The sequence below is a fragment of the Amblyomma maculatum genome, chromosome 1 (assembly GCF_055883805.1).
Source record: "Amblyomma maculatum isolate TAMU_Amacu chromosome 1, ASM5588380v1, whole genome shotgun sequence".
Lineage (NCBI taxonomy): Eukaryota > Metazoa > Arthropoda > Arachnida > Ixodida > Ixodidae > Amblyomma > Amblyomma maculatum.
The window spans coordinates 431,011,162-431,027,048 of record NC_139344.1 but is presented as its reverse complement, the minus strand read 5'-3'; the positions used below and the strand labels follow the sequence as shown (position 1 = coordinate 431,027,048).

Below are 15,887 nucleotides of genomic sequence, written 5' to 3'. Positions count from 1 at the left end.
CGGAAAGATGCGGTGCAGCGACTACAGTATGTTATGATCTCGATTTAGTCTAAATTTGAAAGAAAACAACGGGATTGAAAGAAGATATTCATTAAGTAATTGGTGATGGGAAAGATAGGCGAATTGCAGAATCTCGCTATTGTACAGATATTTAGCCTTAACTGAGGAAGGCGGCCTTAGTGTAGAGACAATGAAGAAATAAAATAAATTCAGCTATCATTACTGAGTGCGTGGTAGAAGTAGGTAATAGAAGAGTTAGTTCTGATATCGGTAAATTATCTCATCAAAGAAGACAGTTAGGCTAGTTGGTGCGCTTGATTAAGTGATTGCAACATAGCAATTAGCGTGTAACAGACAAAGAACAGCGACAGAAACCAACCAATGAGACAGCACGCTGTATTGCAACCGCTTTTTATGGTCCAGGTATAATTGTCAAGACATTTTCTCACTTGGTACAGAAAACGATTTCTGATGAAGGAAGCTTTCTATGTTTTTCAAAAGCACCTAACCCTGTTGCCATTAAATGCTCATTTTCTTATTCTAAACTCGAATGAGGTTAATGACTTGCTTTCGCAAAGCATAAGAAGTCATTCACCTCCTTCTTGTTTGCGGTTTTAGACCAACTACACCTCCTAACCATGTTAAGTACATGGAACCTCTCTGGCGTTATTTTTTAAAACGCCACTTGTTATGAGGAGCAGATATGGAATGTGAATCTGACTTATACGTAAACAGCACTCGTATCCAAATAGCATTTTCTATCACGCAGGACTACTGTCGGGGCCCCTCGCCCCGCGTTTCACCGTAAGGCCAGTGGTGATCGCCGGGAGCGTTATGTCTTCTTTGGGCCTCATTTTGGCATCCTTCGCGCCAAGCACCACTATGCTGACAATTGCGCTCGGTGGAATTCATGGTAAGCCTGAGCGACTTGTTTCTTTATAAAATAACCAGAAGTGGCACACACTGACATGATGCACATGCAGGGGAACATATAAAGGAGTAATCGCGCATATTTCGCTTTTTTCAATGCTTGGTGATCGTTTGGAATGCAATGCCAGAAGGAAAGGAAACTGAAAGTTATAGTGTAGTCTGTGAGACGTAAACAGTCCGCATGCGATTTGGAATCCAATAGAGGCTTTACAAAAGTTAGCGCCATCTAGTGAAAGAAGCAGAAACTGTGCGCGGCGGCCATGTTTTGTTCAGTCCGCCCGCTCCTCCCATCGAGTACGCTGTCAACGTGCGCCTTCGTAGAACCCGTGCATGCACCGAAAGGTGCATTGGAATGCTCACAAGCGATTGGTTCATCTTTTAACATCACAGCAGTCGCTGTTAGCTCCAAGCTCTTTTCGGAATGATGCCAGCATTTTGTTGCGTGCCCTTCTGCAGCCAGCGCACCGTCATAGACGCGCACGGAATCAGGTTATACGCGTGTATGCGACCGTTCGTTTGCAGTCCTAATCGGCTTTACAAGGGTCACTTGCATCATGTAAAGCATTACTGCACGTTCCTCTGACTGGGAGCTAGCCCACAGAATGTGCTATAAGCTAAAACATCAAGGTTGTTTTGCGCGCTATGCAGACTTGTGAACTTGAACGATAAGCTAATGCTGCGATGGAGGACACGGGATAAGGAGCAATGCATGTATAACGAATGCTATTGTGCAAATACGTTCATTGAAACATTTTGTACGTAGTGCATAGTGGGTGCAACAGCGCGAAAAGACGAAACACAAGAAGAGACGCACAACAGAGGAGCGCTGACTCGCAACTAATTTTTTATTGGTGCAATTGTACTAACTCGCCCATCTGTCCATCCTACGTCAAACTTTTGTACGTAGGCTGCATTTAGCATTGTGTATTGGGTTTAAGAAGCGGGCATGATTACCGAAACTACTTTTTACAGTCGTACGAAATGGTAGTGCTTGGTGCAGAGAGCAATACGGTTGTGTAGTGCGCCCGAGGTGCTTGTTTCACGCTGCAAAAGCAAGCGGCTGCCAAACCCGCAGCGTCTAGTAAAGCAGGAAATGATGGCATCCCACTAGTGTGTTGTAACATGCTCACGTGCAGCCCGTTTCGACCGGTCCACGTCCAGAGCGCACAGCTCAGGTTTTATACCTGCCAGCGCGGCCTATAAAATAATGAAGCGTGCGCTTCACTTTTGTGTGTTTTTTCGAGTCACCCGACGGTTCGCTGATTCACAGCTACCTGAAATTCACTGGAATTTTTAAATAGGTCAATTCTTGTTTATTCCCTCTGTCAGAAAGTAAACATTTAAAGCCGTAATCTCGTATGTAAGCGTTGACATTGGAAGCTTCGAGGAACTCGGTGGAGGCGTAACTGGGCTGAAACGAAAAGAAATTTGAAAAGTCAACTCACATTACTGCGAAGTGTTCGTGCTTTGTGCAACTGGCTGTGTTCATAAAATCAGATTTATATTATATCATATCGTTATAGAAAAGTTAGGGGGTCACTTAATCTCCGCCGTTAAAGGTATAACGCGATACTGTCTCTCTCTCATACACACACACGCACGATGTTTTCTTTCTTCACACGTTATATTTTAGCTTATTTATTTATTTATTTTATTTACCAAATACTGCCGGCCTTAGCTTAAGAGAGCAGGAGGGACGAAAAAAATACAATGCAGTGAAATATGAATTCATCAAAAGTAACATACTACGCGCAAGTGTAGTAAGTTATATGTTGTTATGTATGTTATATTTGTTTTGTATGTTATGTTATATTTCTATCATTTCTTTATTTATGTTTATTTTATTTGACGTTTTATATTTTTATACACCAATACGCATGCGTCAGCAACAATCGGCTTTCCATTCTGAGCAATTTGCCACTTTTGAACACATTCTTCAACTATTTCAATTATTTAATTACACATTCTACATTTTCTTCCTTATCATCATCAAGCACTGGCTTTTCATTCTGACACTTTTAAACCCCTACTTTCCAATTTTTTCTTTTTTGTTTGTTTCCTTATTTCATCCATTGATCAATTAATTACAAATATTTTATTAACTCGTCATCGCCTATCGCGCACCAATCAATATTCAATCACTGGAAGCACAAATTACCATGGCACTTTGTTTTTACGCAGCCACCGATTATTTCCGACACTAATGCCAACTACTTCGTCGACGGCATGGGAAGGAAAGTGCTAAGCGCCAGTCCAACTTATGTCAAATTACGCACGATCCTTTTATCATAAAATAAAATGCATCCATTAAGAGATAGAAAGAGATAGAGATAGATAGAGATAGAAGAGATAGATAAAATAACATTAAGAGATAGAAAGCTTGCAGAGTGGGTCAGAGAAATAACTCAAGTTACCGACATTCTAGTGGAAATTAAGAGGAAGAAATGGACATGGGCAGGACATGTAGTGCGAAGAGAGGATAACCGATGGTCGCTGAGGGTAACAAACTGGATTCCAAGGGAAGGAAAGCGTAGCAGGGGGCGGCAGAAAGTTAGGTGGGCGGATGAGATTAAGAATTTCGCAGGGGTAAAGTGGATGCAGCTAGCACAGAACCGGGTTAAGTGGAGAAATATGGGAGAGGCCTTCGCCCTGCAATGGGTATAATCAGGCTGATGATGATAAAAATGCATCCTCGCTCATTTCACCAACCAAGTATCTTCCAGTGGGATTAGCGACAGTGATTGCGCAAACCAAGCAAACAAACTCGCGATGATCTCTCATAGGCGTTTAAGTAAACTGCAAAGGCGCACAGATAAAAAAATCCACATTACAGAATTCTGGATACTGTACCTGGATAGGGATGACGCTGCTGATTGCCGAGGGGCCCATGCACGACTCGTAGAGCAATTTGTAACTGCGCTCGGCAGCGCGGCCGGTGGGCCCCGCCACGTCTCGGCTGTCAAAATACGCTTCTAGGCGTCGCTAACAAAAATCGCCAGGGACCGAAGAGAGGTCCAAGCACAGCACACTAGGTTAAAACGTGAAAAGCGCGAACAGAACGGCGAGCGCTGACGGACGGACACGAAGCGAACGGATGGAGCGAACAAAATATGGCGGCCAGCGCGGGATCAGCGTGCCGCTCACGGTTGCCATAAGTACTTTTATAAACCCTCTATTGGACAGTATAAGCTATAAAAATTGAGCAATGAGATAAAGCAGAGGGAAAATGGCAAATATAGAACAAAGTGGGCGGTCCAGTGAAGCATGTAGAATTTTAGTGCCCTGGAACAGTGGATCCAATATAGGGGTTTTGCCGACTTGTGGGTCTCCGTCTGATGGCTTTAGTTGAAGCCGCTGCCTTCGGACACACGCTTGAGCACCTACTCCCATTAGGCTCGGATCATAAGAGAAACACACTATCTTAGGCTATGCAGGCACGTTAGAAATTCGTGCACCTTCACTGATGTATTAGTTCGATATTTTCTCTGAGTATCTTTCACATAATGTGAAAGTGTGCAACTGTGTCCGGACGACCTAATACCGAGACCCAAATACTAACGCACTTAGTGCGCATTGGCCTAATCGCGCTAAATCGGTCGTCATTTTATCCCTCGTCAAAAAGAATAGTCGTGTGTGAGTAGTAAGTTTAGTGTCATTTTGACATAAAATCTGACATCAAACAGGGGAGGTTTAGTATAAGTATCTAATTTCCCACAAATGAGGGCGCAGACTATTTTACCGAATCAAACAACCCCTACAATGGGGCTCTAAAATATGCAATATTGCACTGATGAATAGTTCTACGCAGCACCGCTCGCGGACGATGGACTGTGGAAAGGCGCAAGAGTGTGTTGTTCTTTTTCCCTTTCCTTGTCAGCCTTCCGTGCACGTTGTTGCCTGGCAATTGTCTATACCAACTAGTCCAATCAGCTGTTCTAGCCTAACAGATTATTATTTAGCAAACTCCAGCGAGCATTACAATAGTGCTATAAATGCATAAAACCACAAATATACGCGATTTATTCAGTAGACCAGACATATATCGCAAAGAAAATTGCTGATTAGCTTCCAAAAAAGTTTGATATGGAACAAAAGAACGTTTTACTGATTTCATTAGTGCTGTCGAGATGGCAAAGTCCCTTACAATGCTTGCAGAAATATCTCACATGTTGGAAACTTTTTAAGCTTTTTCTCTCAGTTTGTCCCTTTTGTTACAGGGATTGGCGCAGGCATGGTCATAATGGCTCAACCGACATGTCTGGCACAGCACTTTGGTGCGCACAAGGGTCTAGCCACAGGATTGAACTTTGCCGGAGGATCTCTTGCCTCCTTCGCATTCCCTGTGTTTCTGCAGTACCTGACGAGGCTGTATGGCTTTCGAATGGCGATCCTCCTGTTCGCGGCAATCTCGCTGAACGCCTTAGCCTTCACACTGTTCCTCCGAGAGCCATACTGGCTCCGACGAAAGGGTCATTTGGAACAACGCCCTGCCAACAGCCAACAAGCAGCACGAAATGTCGTTGGGAAGGCTTCACAAAACATAGATGCAGTAAAGAAAATGAAGCAATATCAGGAAGAGCAGTACACTATGCGTGAAGGACGAAACTGTATGAATTGCCGCGGTGCAGATCAGTTCAGGGAAGAAGAATGGAAGACTGCCGACGAGGAAATCGAAGTGTCGACTGAATCCAGTGAATCTTTAGCATCGAAGTCTGCCTGCAGGCGAATGTCGATGAAAGCAGTATGTGGGTCCACTGCAAACTCAATAGGACCTCTAGCTGCTATAACTAAGAGAAGCGAGAAAGGCATCCACGCACCGTGCTCCGTTCGCCACAGCCTCACTGTCCTAAGAGAACCATTTTTTTATTTGGTTATGTACACGTTCCTCTCCTCTGCCTTTATGTTCGATATCTATAGGGCCTTAATGGTAGATGTCGCCATCGACAAAGGCATTCCGGCTTAAAGCGCCGTCACCATGATGTCACTGACTGCTTCTGCTGACCTTGCCGGCCGTTTAGTGATACCTACAGTAGCTGACAGAGAAATAGTGTCCAGAGAGTGCCTGCTGACCTTAGTGAAGGGCGGCGCTACAGTAGGGACGTTTTTGTTACCTCACGTGAGTACGTACAGTGCGATATTCACTCTGACCTGTTGTATCGCGTCTTACGTTGGCTGCATCTTTGTGATGTGCTCGGTGCTGATTGCGGAATTCCTGGGTGTGGACCGCGTGCTGCTCACTTATGGACTGGTCACCGGAGTAATGGGGCTGACAGCATTTGTCAAGCCGGTAATAATTGGTAAGTGGCCGCTCAGCTATCTCTACGTGGCATGCTTGTGAATATCGGCAATGATGATGGAGAGGAGCACGAAACACACATAGTATTTTCGGGCTCACATGCCACATTTGCAGATTTGTTCTTAGCAGCGTGCCAAAGTGTGGCAAATGTTTTCATTGCAGCACTTATTGCAACTTCCATCAAGGTCATTTATTCATGGCGTTGACAGCGGAGAGTTCTGTAAATTTGGTAGCAAGAAAGCCTTGGAGTCGTTGTCCTCGATCTCGTCATCGATTCATCGTTAATGTTCAATATCTCTTCTGAAAGCTAAATATGTGTTCTGTTACAGGCGGGAAATTGTGAAGGCTTTCATTTCTCCGTAGCAAATATGAGCTATTCAGAAAGGTCTCTATAAGAACATTTTCTGCCTTCCTGTCATCAGGTGGAGCGGTTGAAAAATTTTGATCACATGAAGGCCTTTATTTTACACTTTGTTTCGCTAATTACCTAAAAACAACTATACATATTGTCAAGTAGTGGTGACAAGGCCGCGCACGCCAAAGAAGACAAAAGCGTGGTAGTACTGAAATAACTTTTTATTGGGGCTGACTTGCGCCCGCAAAAGAACTAAGCAACTCGGCGGCGCCGATAGCAACAAACGTGCTCGTCGGTCGTCGAACACTCCTCAACGCTCAATTTAAAGGCTGCTCAGAACAATATAGATAACGTCGCAAACAGCTACCAGCACAAGCTGGAACATTGTAGAAAGACACACGAGTGGCCGGAATCTTCGGGACAGATCTCGGTGCATCTTGCGCTACAACGAAACTGATAAAGGTGTGACTCGCGACATCGAGCATTAACAAACAAAGAATGCAGAACTGATACGCGATCCAGAATCAGAGTGATAAGGCCGTATGGCGGCGGCTGTTAAAAAACAACAAATACAGTTTTGAAGGTTTTGCGGCATTACTCCCCCCTTAAAAAAAAACATCGCCTCGATGTTCCAAAAGAAAGCAACTTAAACATAAACACTGCAAAGTTTTAACACCACAGATTCTTCAACGCGCGTAATATGGCTTCATTCGTACAACATGTACAATTTCTAGGTGTGCGCATTGCCGTTGTGATGCTGACGTTTCGTCGGGAATGACTTCACAGTCCAGTGGGCCGACGCGGCGAATGTTTTTGTATGGCCCAAAGTACCGACGCAACAACTTGTCACTTAGCCCGCGACGGCGAATTGGTGTCCAAATCAAGCTTGGTCTCTTGGGTTGCACTCTGCGTGGCGTCGCCATAAGTTGTATCGTCGGCTGTCGTTGCGCTGTTGGCCTTTAATACGCAGACGTGCGAGTCGTCGGGCTTCCTTTACACGCTGCAGGTAGGCGGCGACGTCAAGGTTGTCCTCGTTGGTTACGTGCGGCAGCATTGCGTCGAGCGTCGTCGCGGGCTCCCTGCCGTACACAAGCTTGAACGGGGTCGCTCTGGTCGTCTCCTGGACTGCCGTGTTATACGCGAAAATCACGTACGGCAAGATGGCGTCCCAGGTTTTGTGTTCAGCTTCGACGTACATGGCGATCATGTCCGCGATCGTTTTGTTTAGGCGCTCCGTAAGGAAATTTGTCTGGGGATAGTACGCAGTTGTTCGTCGATGGCTTGTATGACTGTATTCCAGGATGGCTTGCGTCCACTCTGCCGTAAACGCCGTTCCCCTGTCCGTGATGAGCACTTCTGGGGCACCGTGTCTCAAAAGAATTTGTTCGACAAACAATTTGGCGACTTCTGCCGCGGTACCATTTGGTAGTGCTTTTGCTTCGGCGTAACGGGTAAGGTAGTCAGTGGCCACGATGATCCACTTGTTACCCATAGACGAAGCTGGAAAGGGGCCGAGGAGATCCATCCAAATTTGTTGAAAGGGCAGGTCTGGGGGCGGAATCGGGTTTAGTAGTCCTGCTGGTCTGATAGGCGGCGTCCTGCGTCGTTGGCACTCACGACATGTCTTCGCGTAGTGGGAAACTTCGGCAGTTAGTCGCGGCCAGTAGTACTTCTCCTGGATTCGACGCAACGTGCGTGCGAAATCGAGATGGCTTGCTGTGTTCTCATCATGCAACGCCTGCACAATTTCCTGCTGGAGGTTTAAAGGCACTACAAGAAGTTGCGCAGTCCTGGTGGGTGCGAAGTTCTTCTTCATGAGGAGGCCATTGCTTAAGGCGAACGAAGATAAATGTCGTTTGAACACACCAGGATATGAAGCGGTCTTTCCTTCTAAATAATCGGCTAGCGCTTTCAGCTCAGGGTCTGATCGCTGTTTTTCTGCGAAACTGCTGGCGCTTACCGGTCCCAAAAAGGCATCGTCGTCATCGTCCATCGGGCGGGGGGGGGGGGGGGGGCGTCGACGGGAGCGCGTGATAAGCAGTCTGCATCGGAATGCTTCCGGCTCGACTTATAGACTACAGTCAAGTCGAACTCGAAGTCGTAGGATCCATCTTGCAAGGCGGCCGGAGGGATCTTTGAAACTAGCCAGCCAGCAGAGCGCGTGATGGTCGCTACCACCTTGAATGGTCGGCCGTATAGGTATGGACGAAACTTAGAAGTGGCCCAGATGATCGCGAGGCACTCCTTCTTGGTCGTCGAGCAATTCGCTTTTGTGAGGGACCTGCTCGCGTAGGCAATTAATTTCTCCTTTCCGGCACTTTTCTGGACGAGAACGGCTGCTAGGCCCACACTGCTCGCGTAGGTGTGAATTTCGGCCTCGGCGTTTTCATCAAAGTGACCAAGTACAGGAGGGCATTGCAGGTGGTGCTTCCATCCATCCTTACTCGTCCGTCCTTACTAACGATGTGACCCAGGAAACGCAGTTCTTCGCAAGCGAAGTGACACTTCTCTGCCTTTAGCGTTAGTCCGGATGACTTGATGGCTTCCAGCACTGTCTGCAGTCGTTTTAGGTGGTCTTCAAAGTTTGACGAGAAGACAACAACGTCGTCCAAATATACCAAAGAAATTTGCCACTTCAAGCCTGCCAGGACTGTGTCCATTACTCGTTGACACGTGGCTGGTGCGGAGCAGAGGCCAAATGGCATCATCTTGAACTCATAAAGGCCGTCCGATGTGATGAATGCGGTCTTCTCGCGATCTCTTTTGTCGACCTCAATTTGCCAATATCCGCTGTTCAGGTCCATCGATGAGAAGTACCTTGCATTACAGAGCCGGTCGAGAGTGTCGTCGATGCGGGGAAGCGGGTAGACGTCCTTCTTCGTTATGCTATTCAAGCGGCGGTAATGAACGCAGAAGCGAAGTGTGCTGTCTTTCTTCTTGACCAAAACGACTGGTGCCGCCCAGAGGCTGTTCGATGGCTGGATTACGTCATCACGCAGCATTTCCTCAACTTGATCGCGAATGGCCTGCCGTTCTCGCGGCGATACACGATGAGGGCTTTGGCGCAGAGGTCGGTGGTGTTCGTTCGTTATAATGCGGTGCTTGGCCAGTGGTGTTTGTCCTACCTTCGATGATGACGAGAAGCACTCCCCGTAGCTTCGAAGAAGACTGAGAATCTGATCTTTCCTGCTTTGGGTCAATGCCGGGTTGATGTCCAATGTGGGCTGACGGAATTGGTTCGGTGCGTGTTCCAGCGTTTGGTCGTGGAGGGTGAATACATCTTTGAGGTCCGCTGATTCGTCGAGAAAAGCGGTCGTCGTGCCCTTGTTGAGATGCCGGTATTCCTCGGTGAAGTTGGTTACCAGCACCTTAGCTTGACCTCTCGATGCCTCTTGCCATGCCGACACCTCGTTCTAAGAGCAATTGGATATTTCCTTCGATGATGCCTTCAGCGGTGGCAATATTTGCGCTACCTACGCAGACTGCGACGCTTGATCGGGGCGGCACGGTCAATTCTCTATCGAGGACGTTTAGAGCGATTTGTTGCGTCGAAGACGTCGTAGCAGGAATGGCTTTGTCTACAGAGAGCTTGTTAAGCTTGGTTCACAGGTCGACGATAGCCCTATGTTCATTTAGGAAATCCATGCCTAAAATGACGTCGCGGGAGCACTGCTGCAAGACCACAATGCTGGTGGGGTACGTACGCCCATTTACGTTTATTCTTGCTGTGCATCGTCCCGATGGAGTAATCAGGTTGCCACCTGCGGTGCGAATCAGCGGGCTACCCCAAGCGGTGATATCGTTCCACTGATGACTGAATAGTCAGCTCCGGTGTCTACTAGGGCAGTGACTCTGCGGCCGTCGACATCAAGTTCAAGGTCACTTGTTCGCGTCCCGCATTGCACGTGGGCCTTGGTGTCCGATTTCGGCTCAGTCGTTTCTTCAGGTCATGGCCGGGGCATACCGTTGTTACTTGGCTGGGCGACGGTGTCGGCTTGCACTCTGGTCGTGTTGTCGTCGATGTCGTCGTGTGGGGCGGCAATGAAATAGTTGCGTCGTCGTTAGTGATCGTCGGCGGTGGAGGATCTTCGTCTTTTACCCGTTACGCAACCTCACCTCCAAATGTTGCTGCCTTTAGTTTCCCCTGTACGGGCTTAGGGACCTTCCGCGCATATTCTCATCATTGTTTCGGCCTGGCGACGCAAAGTGGGCCCTGTACGGCGATGAAGATCTGAACCGTCGGCTCGGTGGCGCAATCTCACCGCTACGCAGATAGCTGTCGATTTCTTGCGGTCGTTCCCCTGGGCGTGGTCGTGGAGCGTCGACTGCAAATCCGCGGAGACCGATTCGTCGGTACGTGCAGTGCCGCAGAATGTGACAGGCCTCACCGCAGTGGAAGCATAATGGCTGGTTGTTCACGGTCCTCGAGACGTCGCACTTCCTGGGGCTTGGGTGTCGCTGGTAGGCTTGGCGGGCGGGGGCCAAGGTACGGCTTTCAGGAACAGGACGGCAGTGGCGAGGGCTTGGAAAGTCATCATGATGGGGCGCAGGGCGACATAATGCAGCTGCGTAGTTCATCGCTGTTGCCTCTTGTGCTAGAACTGTCGCAGCCGTCGCTTGAGGAACGCCCAGCGCCTGCAGGACTTCTTCACGGACGACGCCCGCGAGCGTCGCCACCTGGGGTTGTTGCGATGAGGGCATCAATAGGCCGAGCTCCTCTTGCACGATCTCCCGGATGAAGTCTCGAAGGTTCTCTCCGCTTGCAGATGCGCTGGGGTAGTGGGTTGAGCAATCTGGCTGAAGTGGTAGCTCGCAGTGGCGCATCCGGGTGGCCAACTTCTTCTCGATAGTAGATGCCTCCCTTTCAAATTCTGCCATGGTTTTTGGCGGATCCAAAAAGCGATTCTTTAACGCCTTGCATTAAAAATTTGACTCTCTCACCTTCGATCATGTTGGGGTCGGCGCGGCGAAAGAGGCGCTTCATCTCCTCAACGTACGCCAGGACAAGCTCGTTAGGAAGTTGAAGTCTTGACTGAAGGAGGGCCTGGGCTTTTTCCTTCCGGTAGACGCTTGAAAAGGCAGTCAAAAACGCTTCATTGAGAATCTCCCAAACCTTCATAGCTGCCTCATGATTTTCGAACCAAACTCGGGCATGTGGTTGAAGAACAAAGTAGACCTGCCTGAGTTTCGCAGCATCGTTCCAGCCATCGCATTCTGCCCACACGGTCGAAAAGGTCCATCCAGTCTCCAGCATCTTCATCCGGTAGTCCATGGAAGCAGGGGGGCTCACGGGGTTGGACGAAACCAACCGGTGCTGTAGGCTGGGCGATTGTCAGCGTCGATGCCTTCCGAGATCGAATAGGGTCAGGCAGCAGTCCGTGTTCGGGTTGTAGGCCTTGAAGTCGGCGGCTGGCTCGGTGACCTGTAGGCTGGTCTTTCAGGGCGACAGGAACACGGCTTGGGTCTTCGCTTGAAGGATCAAAGGAGCACCTCCACCAGATGTCACGTAGTGGTGACAAGGCCGCACACGCCAAAGAAGACACAGGCGTGATGGTACTGAAATAACTTTTTATTGGGGCTGACTTGCGCCCGCAAAAGAACTAAGCAACTGGCGGCGGCGATAGCAACAAACGTGCTCGTCGGTCGTCGAACAAAGAATGCCCGCCACACTCGTCAACGCTCAATTTAAAGGCTGCTCAGAACGACCTAGATAACGTCGCAAGCAGCTACCAGCACAAGCTGGAACATTGTAGAAGGACACACGAGTGGCCGGAATTTTCGGGACAAATCTCGGTGCATCTTGCGCTACAACGAAACTGATAAAGGTGTGACTCGCGACATCGAGCATTAACAAACAAAGAATGCAGAACTGATACGTTACCCAGAATCAGAGTGATAAGGCCGTATGGCGGTGGCTCTTAAAAAACAACAAATACAGTTTTGAAGGTTTTGCGGCAATATACTACATATTTTAAGACGCATGCGATGCCTATCAGAAGGTTCCGAAACATCAAAACTGATTTTTTCGACAAAGCTCTCTTATTCGGCATTAGCTTTGAGCTGTTTTATTTGCACCAGTAAGCACCCTCTTCTAAGTTTGCTTCTGGTTTAAAGAATGCAATTCGATCGAAACGTAAAAACAAATGCGTGAACGAAGAATAGATCTCCTTCGCTCCGGCTACGTCACGAAGATGCGGTGGCGCTGTTTCTGTCAGTGACTTTCGCATGATGGGCAAAACAAGATTTCTGTCGCGTTTGCCTACCGTGATTGCAGAGTGATTTGCTGCTGCAGGAAATAATACAGCACCATGCCGACTAGTTGCTTCACCGTGACATGTGCCCAAAGGCACAGAAAGGGAAGTTTAATAAGCTTGCACAGGTTTCTTAGCGGCGAAGTTCGCCGTAAACCGTGGGCCGCCAGAGCTGTTTATCTGCTCAAAGGCCAGTATATTGTAATGCGTAAGACGGTCTATTTGTTAGAGCATGCATAGTTGTATTTACCTATGTATATAATTCCTTAAACAAGTTTTTTTTGTCACTTTGCTTATTGTACGTGTGCTTAGTGAGCTGCTGCGCGAGTGATCAGTGTTGAGCTCTATCGTGATTATGCTGCATGGCTAGCCTTTGCCGTGTTGCCTGATATTACTTTAATCTATTTCTGGATGAAGATTGCCACTGCGCGTTGACAGCTGCTGGTTTGCTCAATTGGAGCTATATTTTCTTTTATACTGAGTGGCTTTAGTTGTATTCACAGCTGCTAATTGTGAATGCGAGTTGTGGAGTTCAGCATCGCCGAGCGACTTATGGGATCAAAATTCATACTATCTAAATATCTTTTTACGTACGGCATCGTATTGCAAGGCGCGCTGAGGGATTCTGAGTTTATCCTACATGTACATGTGGCCATGGCGGCCGGGAACGAACTAGGTTGCCCTAGCTACGGAACCACCACTACCCGCGATGAAATTGTGAAAGCTAACGCCGACAGCCACCCGCTAACAGAACAAATAAACAGGCGCGCAGCGTGGTGATTTCAAACAATCACTCACGGATAAGCAAATAAATGCGGTGCCGAAGCCCAATGCCCTTGCTACTGTTGCCATGCTTGCATAAAAGCCGTTGGAAGCCAGCGAGAGGCTTCATGATTACCAAGCGTCATTTGCCGCTCGGTATTAAGAATCACCCGAGAGTGAAATATGTTTCGAGCTGATTACTTCGTGCATATAGCTTGTGCGCGCTGTTTACGAGCGAGAACAATCACCGTCTACTTACTCGAATGAAAGAGACTAAGCCACAGAACCTTTGAAATTTTCGACGCTTTCCGTCGTTCATTTGTTGGACGAAAACAGCAAAAAGGTAGCAACACTGCTCATTTTCCCTGGCGGGCAGCAACGCTTCGCATATGAGCATTAAACCCACTCTCCGCTTGGTACGGTGTGCGGCTGGGAGCCGGCACCGCATTCCGTGTACGTTGAGTTTTTTTTTCTGTCTTTTTTTATGTATCGCTTTTGTCCTCACCGCTGAGGCTCACGAAACATCTCGCAGAGCCTTGTGTAGATGAACTGAAAGAATGCGAGTCGAGTCGGTTACTCAAAAGAAAAAGCGAGTATTGAATGGGACACACGGGACTAATGTTTTGTTCTCTTCCTCTGCGTTTTGCCCTTTCCCTCAAAAAGGCTACTTGACACGACTTTTGTCGGGCTCATGTAAACCCTCCGAGCACATGGTTATTTTGTGTGACAAAACAGTGCCTGCTCCTCACAATAACAGGCTCTTCTCAAGCTTGGCCACAGTACCGCTCCCGTGTTTTTTACCTAGCATGGGATTGCCGATGGCCACACCGCCACCTCTATCGTCTTGTTTGTTTGTGGACATGAAGGAGGACTATAGGTTTACAATATTATTTACATTCGTTGAATATGTTCATCTATATGGAAAGAACGATTTTCGGGTAAAATGCATGGCACTTCATTATGCGCACTGCGATGTTTCAAATCAGACCAAATTGATTTATTTCTGCCTTGTTAACTGACACACAGCGCAGGCGCCAAAGAAGCTATCAGATACAGCTTGATAAAGCTGCAGCCCGCTTTCGCTTGTTAGGCTGGAACCAAGGCCTGCACAAAAAAAAAAAAGACAATCGCACTGGGTAATTAACAGATATACAATCAAAAACATTCGCAAACGAAAGTGACACGTTACACAAAATTAAGACAGCATCACAGCTGGTAAATGCGGTTGCCAGCTGCAAAAAGAAAACAGGGGACAAAAAATTCTGCATAATACTGTACTTAACACGCCAAGACATGTTTGAACAACTGAACAGGTCAGAATAATTGTATTCATATTCATCCAGCCGGTAAGAAAAATAAATTTCAGGACTTGTCTACCTGAATTTATCACGCGGGCGGCCCTACTTACGTATCTGCATCCCTTGTTACGTAGCTTTTCTGTCGGGCTTACAGTTCTGAAAGATTGAGTATATAACTTACATTTATATGTTTCTAACTTTGAGACTGAACCTACATTTTTCGCGTTTGCGGATCTTAAGCACACACCTTTGTAGAAAAAAGCCCCCCCCCCCCCCCCCCCCCCTTATTAGCCCCAAGGGGCATTGTGAACGAAGCTACGGAGCCATCGATAACAAATATTTTATTTTAAACTGTGTTAATATTTACTCCTCTTGCTCAAGTAAAAATAACCTGAGAGATTTATGCTTGCAAGAACCATTTAGTACGGATGCGGTTAGTTATATTTATCAATAAAATCATAGTCTTACATGTAAAACTTTTGCCAAAGCTTTCCAGGAGATTGCAATATAGATACGGCTCTGTAATTTCCTAAACCCACGTGGTCTTCTTTCTTACACAGAATCGTTACTTTAGCCATTTGAGTTTTTGAAATAAATAAATAATTTATATATATATATATATATATATATCAATAATAGTAGTGATAATAAAGAATGTCTTAAATATTACTCAGGAGCAGAGGCAATAACTCCTTCAGCATTCTTGGGAGGCCTGACGTTTACTCTATTATTGTCACACCTATGGCTGTTATTGAGGTTTTGTGTGATTGATATTGCTTTTATTGTAACCGAATTTCATGCAATTATTACTATTGCAAGAAATAATATAGTTAGCGGAATCGTGCTGTGAGTTGTTAAAGGCGGATGTTGGAAAGAAGCTGTTCAAGATGTTGACCAGTTCTACCAGGATATATCTTGTAATCGAGATTTAACATACTTAGGGCAGTCTATGGTAGCTAATGCCTCAGATGAAAATAAATATAGACCACAAAAAG

At 47.0% G+C, this 15,887-nt stretch overlaps 1 protein-coding gene and 1 pseudogene across 1 annotated transcript in view; both read left to right on the top strand.

Moving 5' to 3' along the window:
- The window catches only part of LOC146209383 (monocarboxylate transporter 3-like), a 41,680-nt gene that overhangs the window by 10,099 nt on the left and 15,694 nt on the right, over positions 1–15,887 (top strand). The window contains exon 3 of the mRNA XM_084599982.1: positions 770–913. Within this exon, the coding sequence (XP_084456108.1) occupies positions 770–913 (144 nt within the window). The remainder of the gene's footprint in view (positions 1–769; positions 914–15,887) is intronic.
- Positions 5,153–6,270, top strand: LOC146209384 (uncharacterized; annotated as a pseudogene).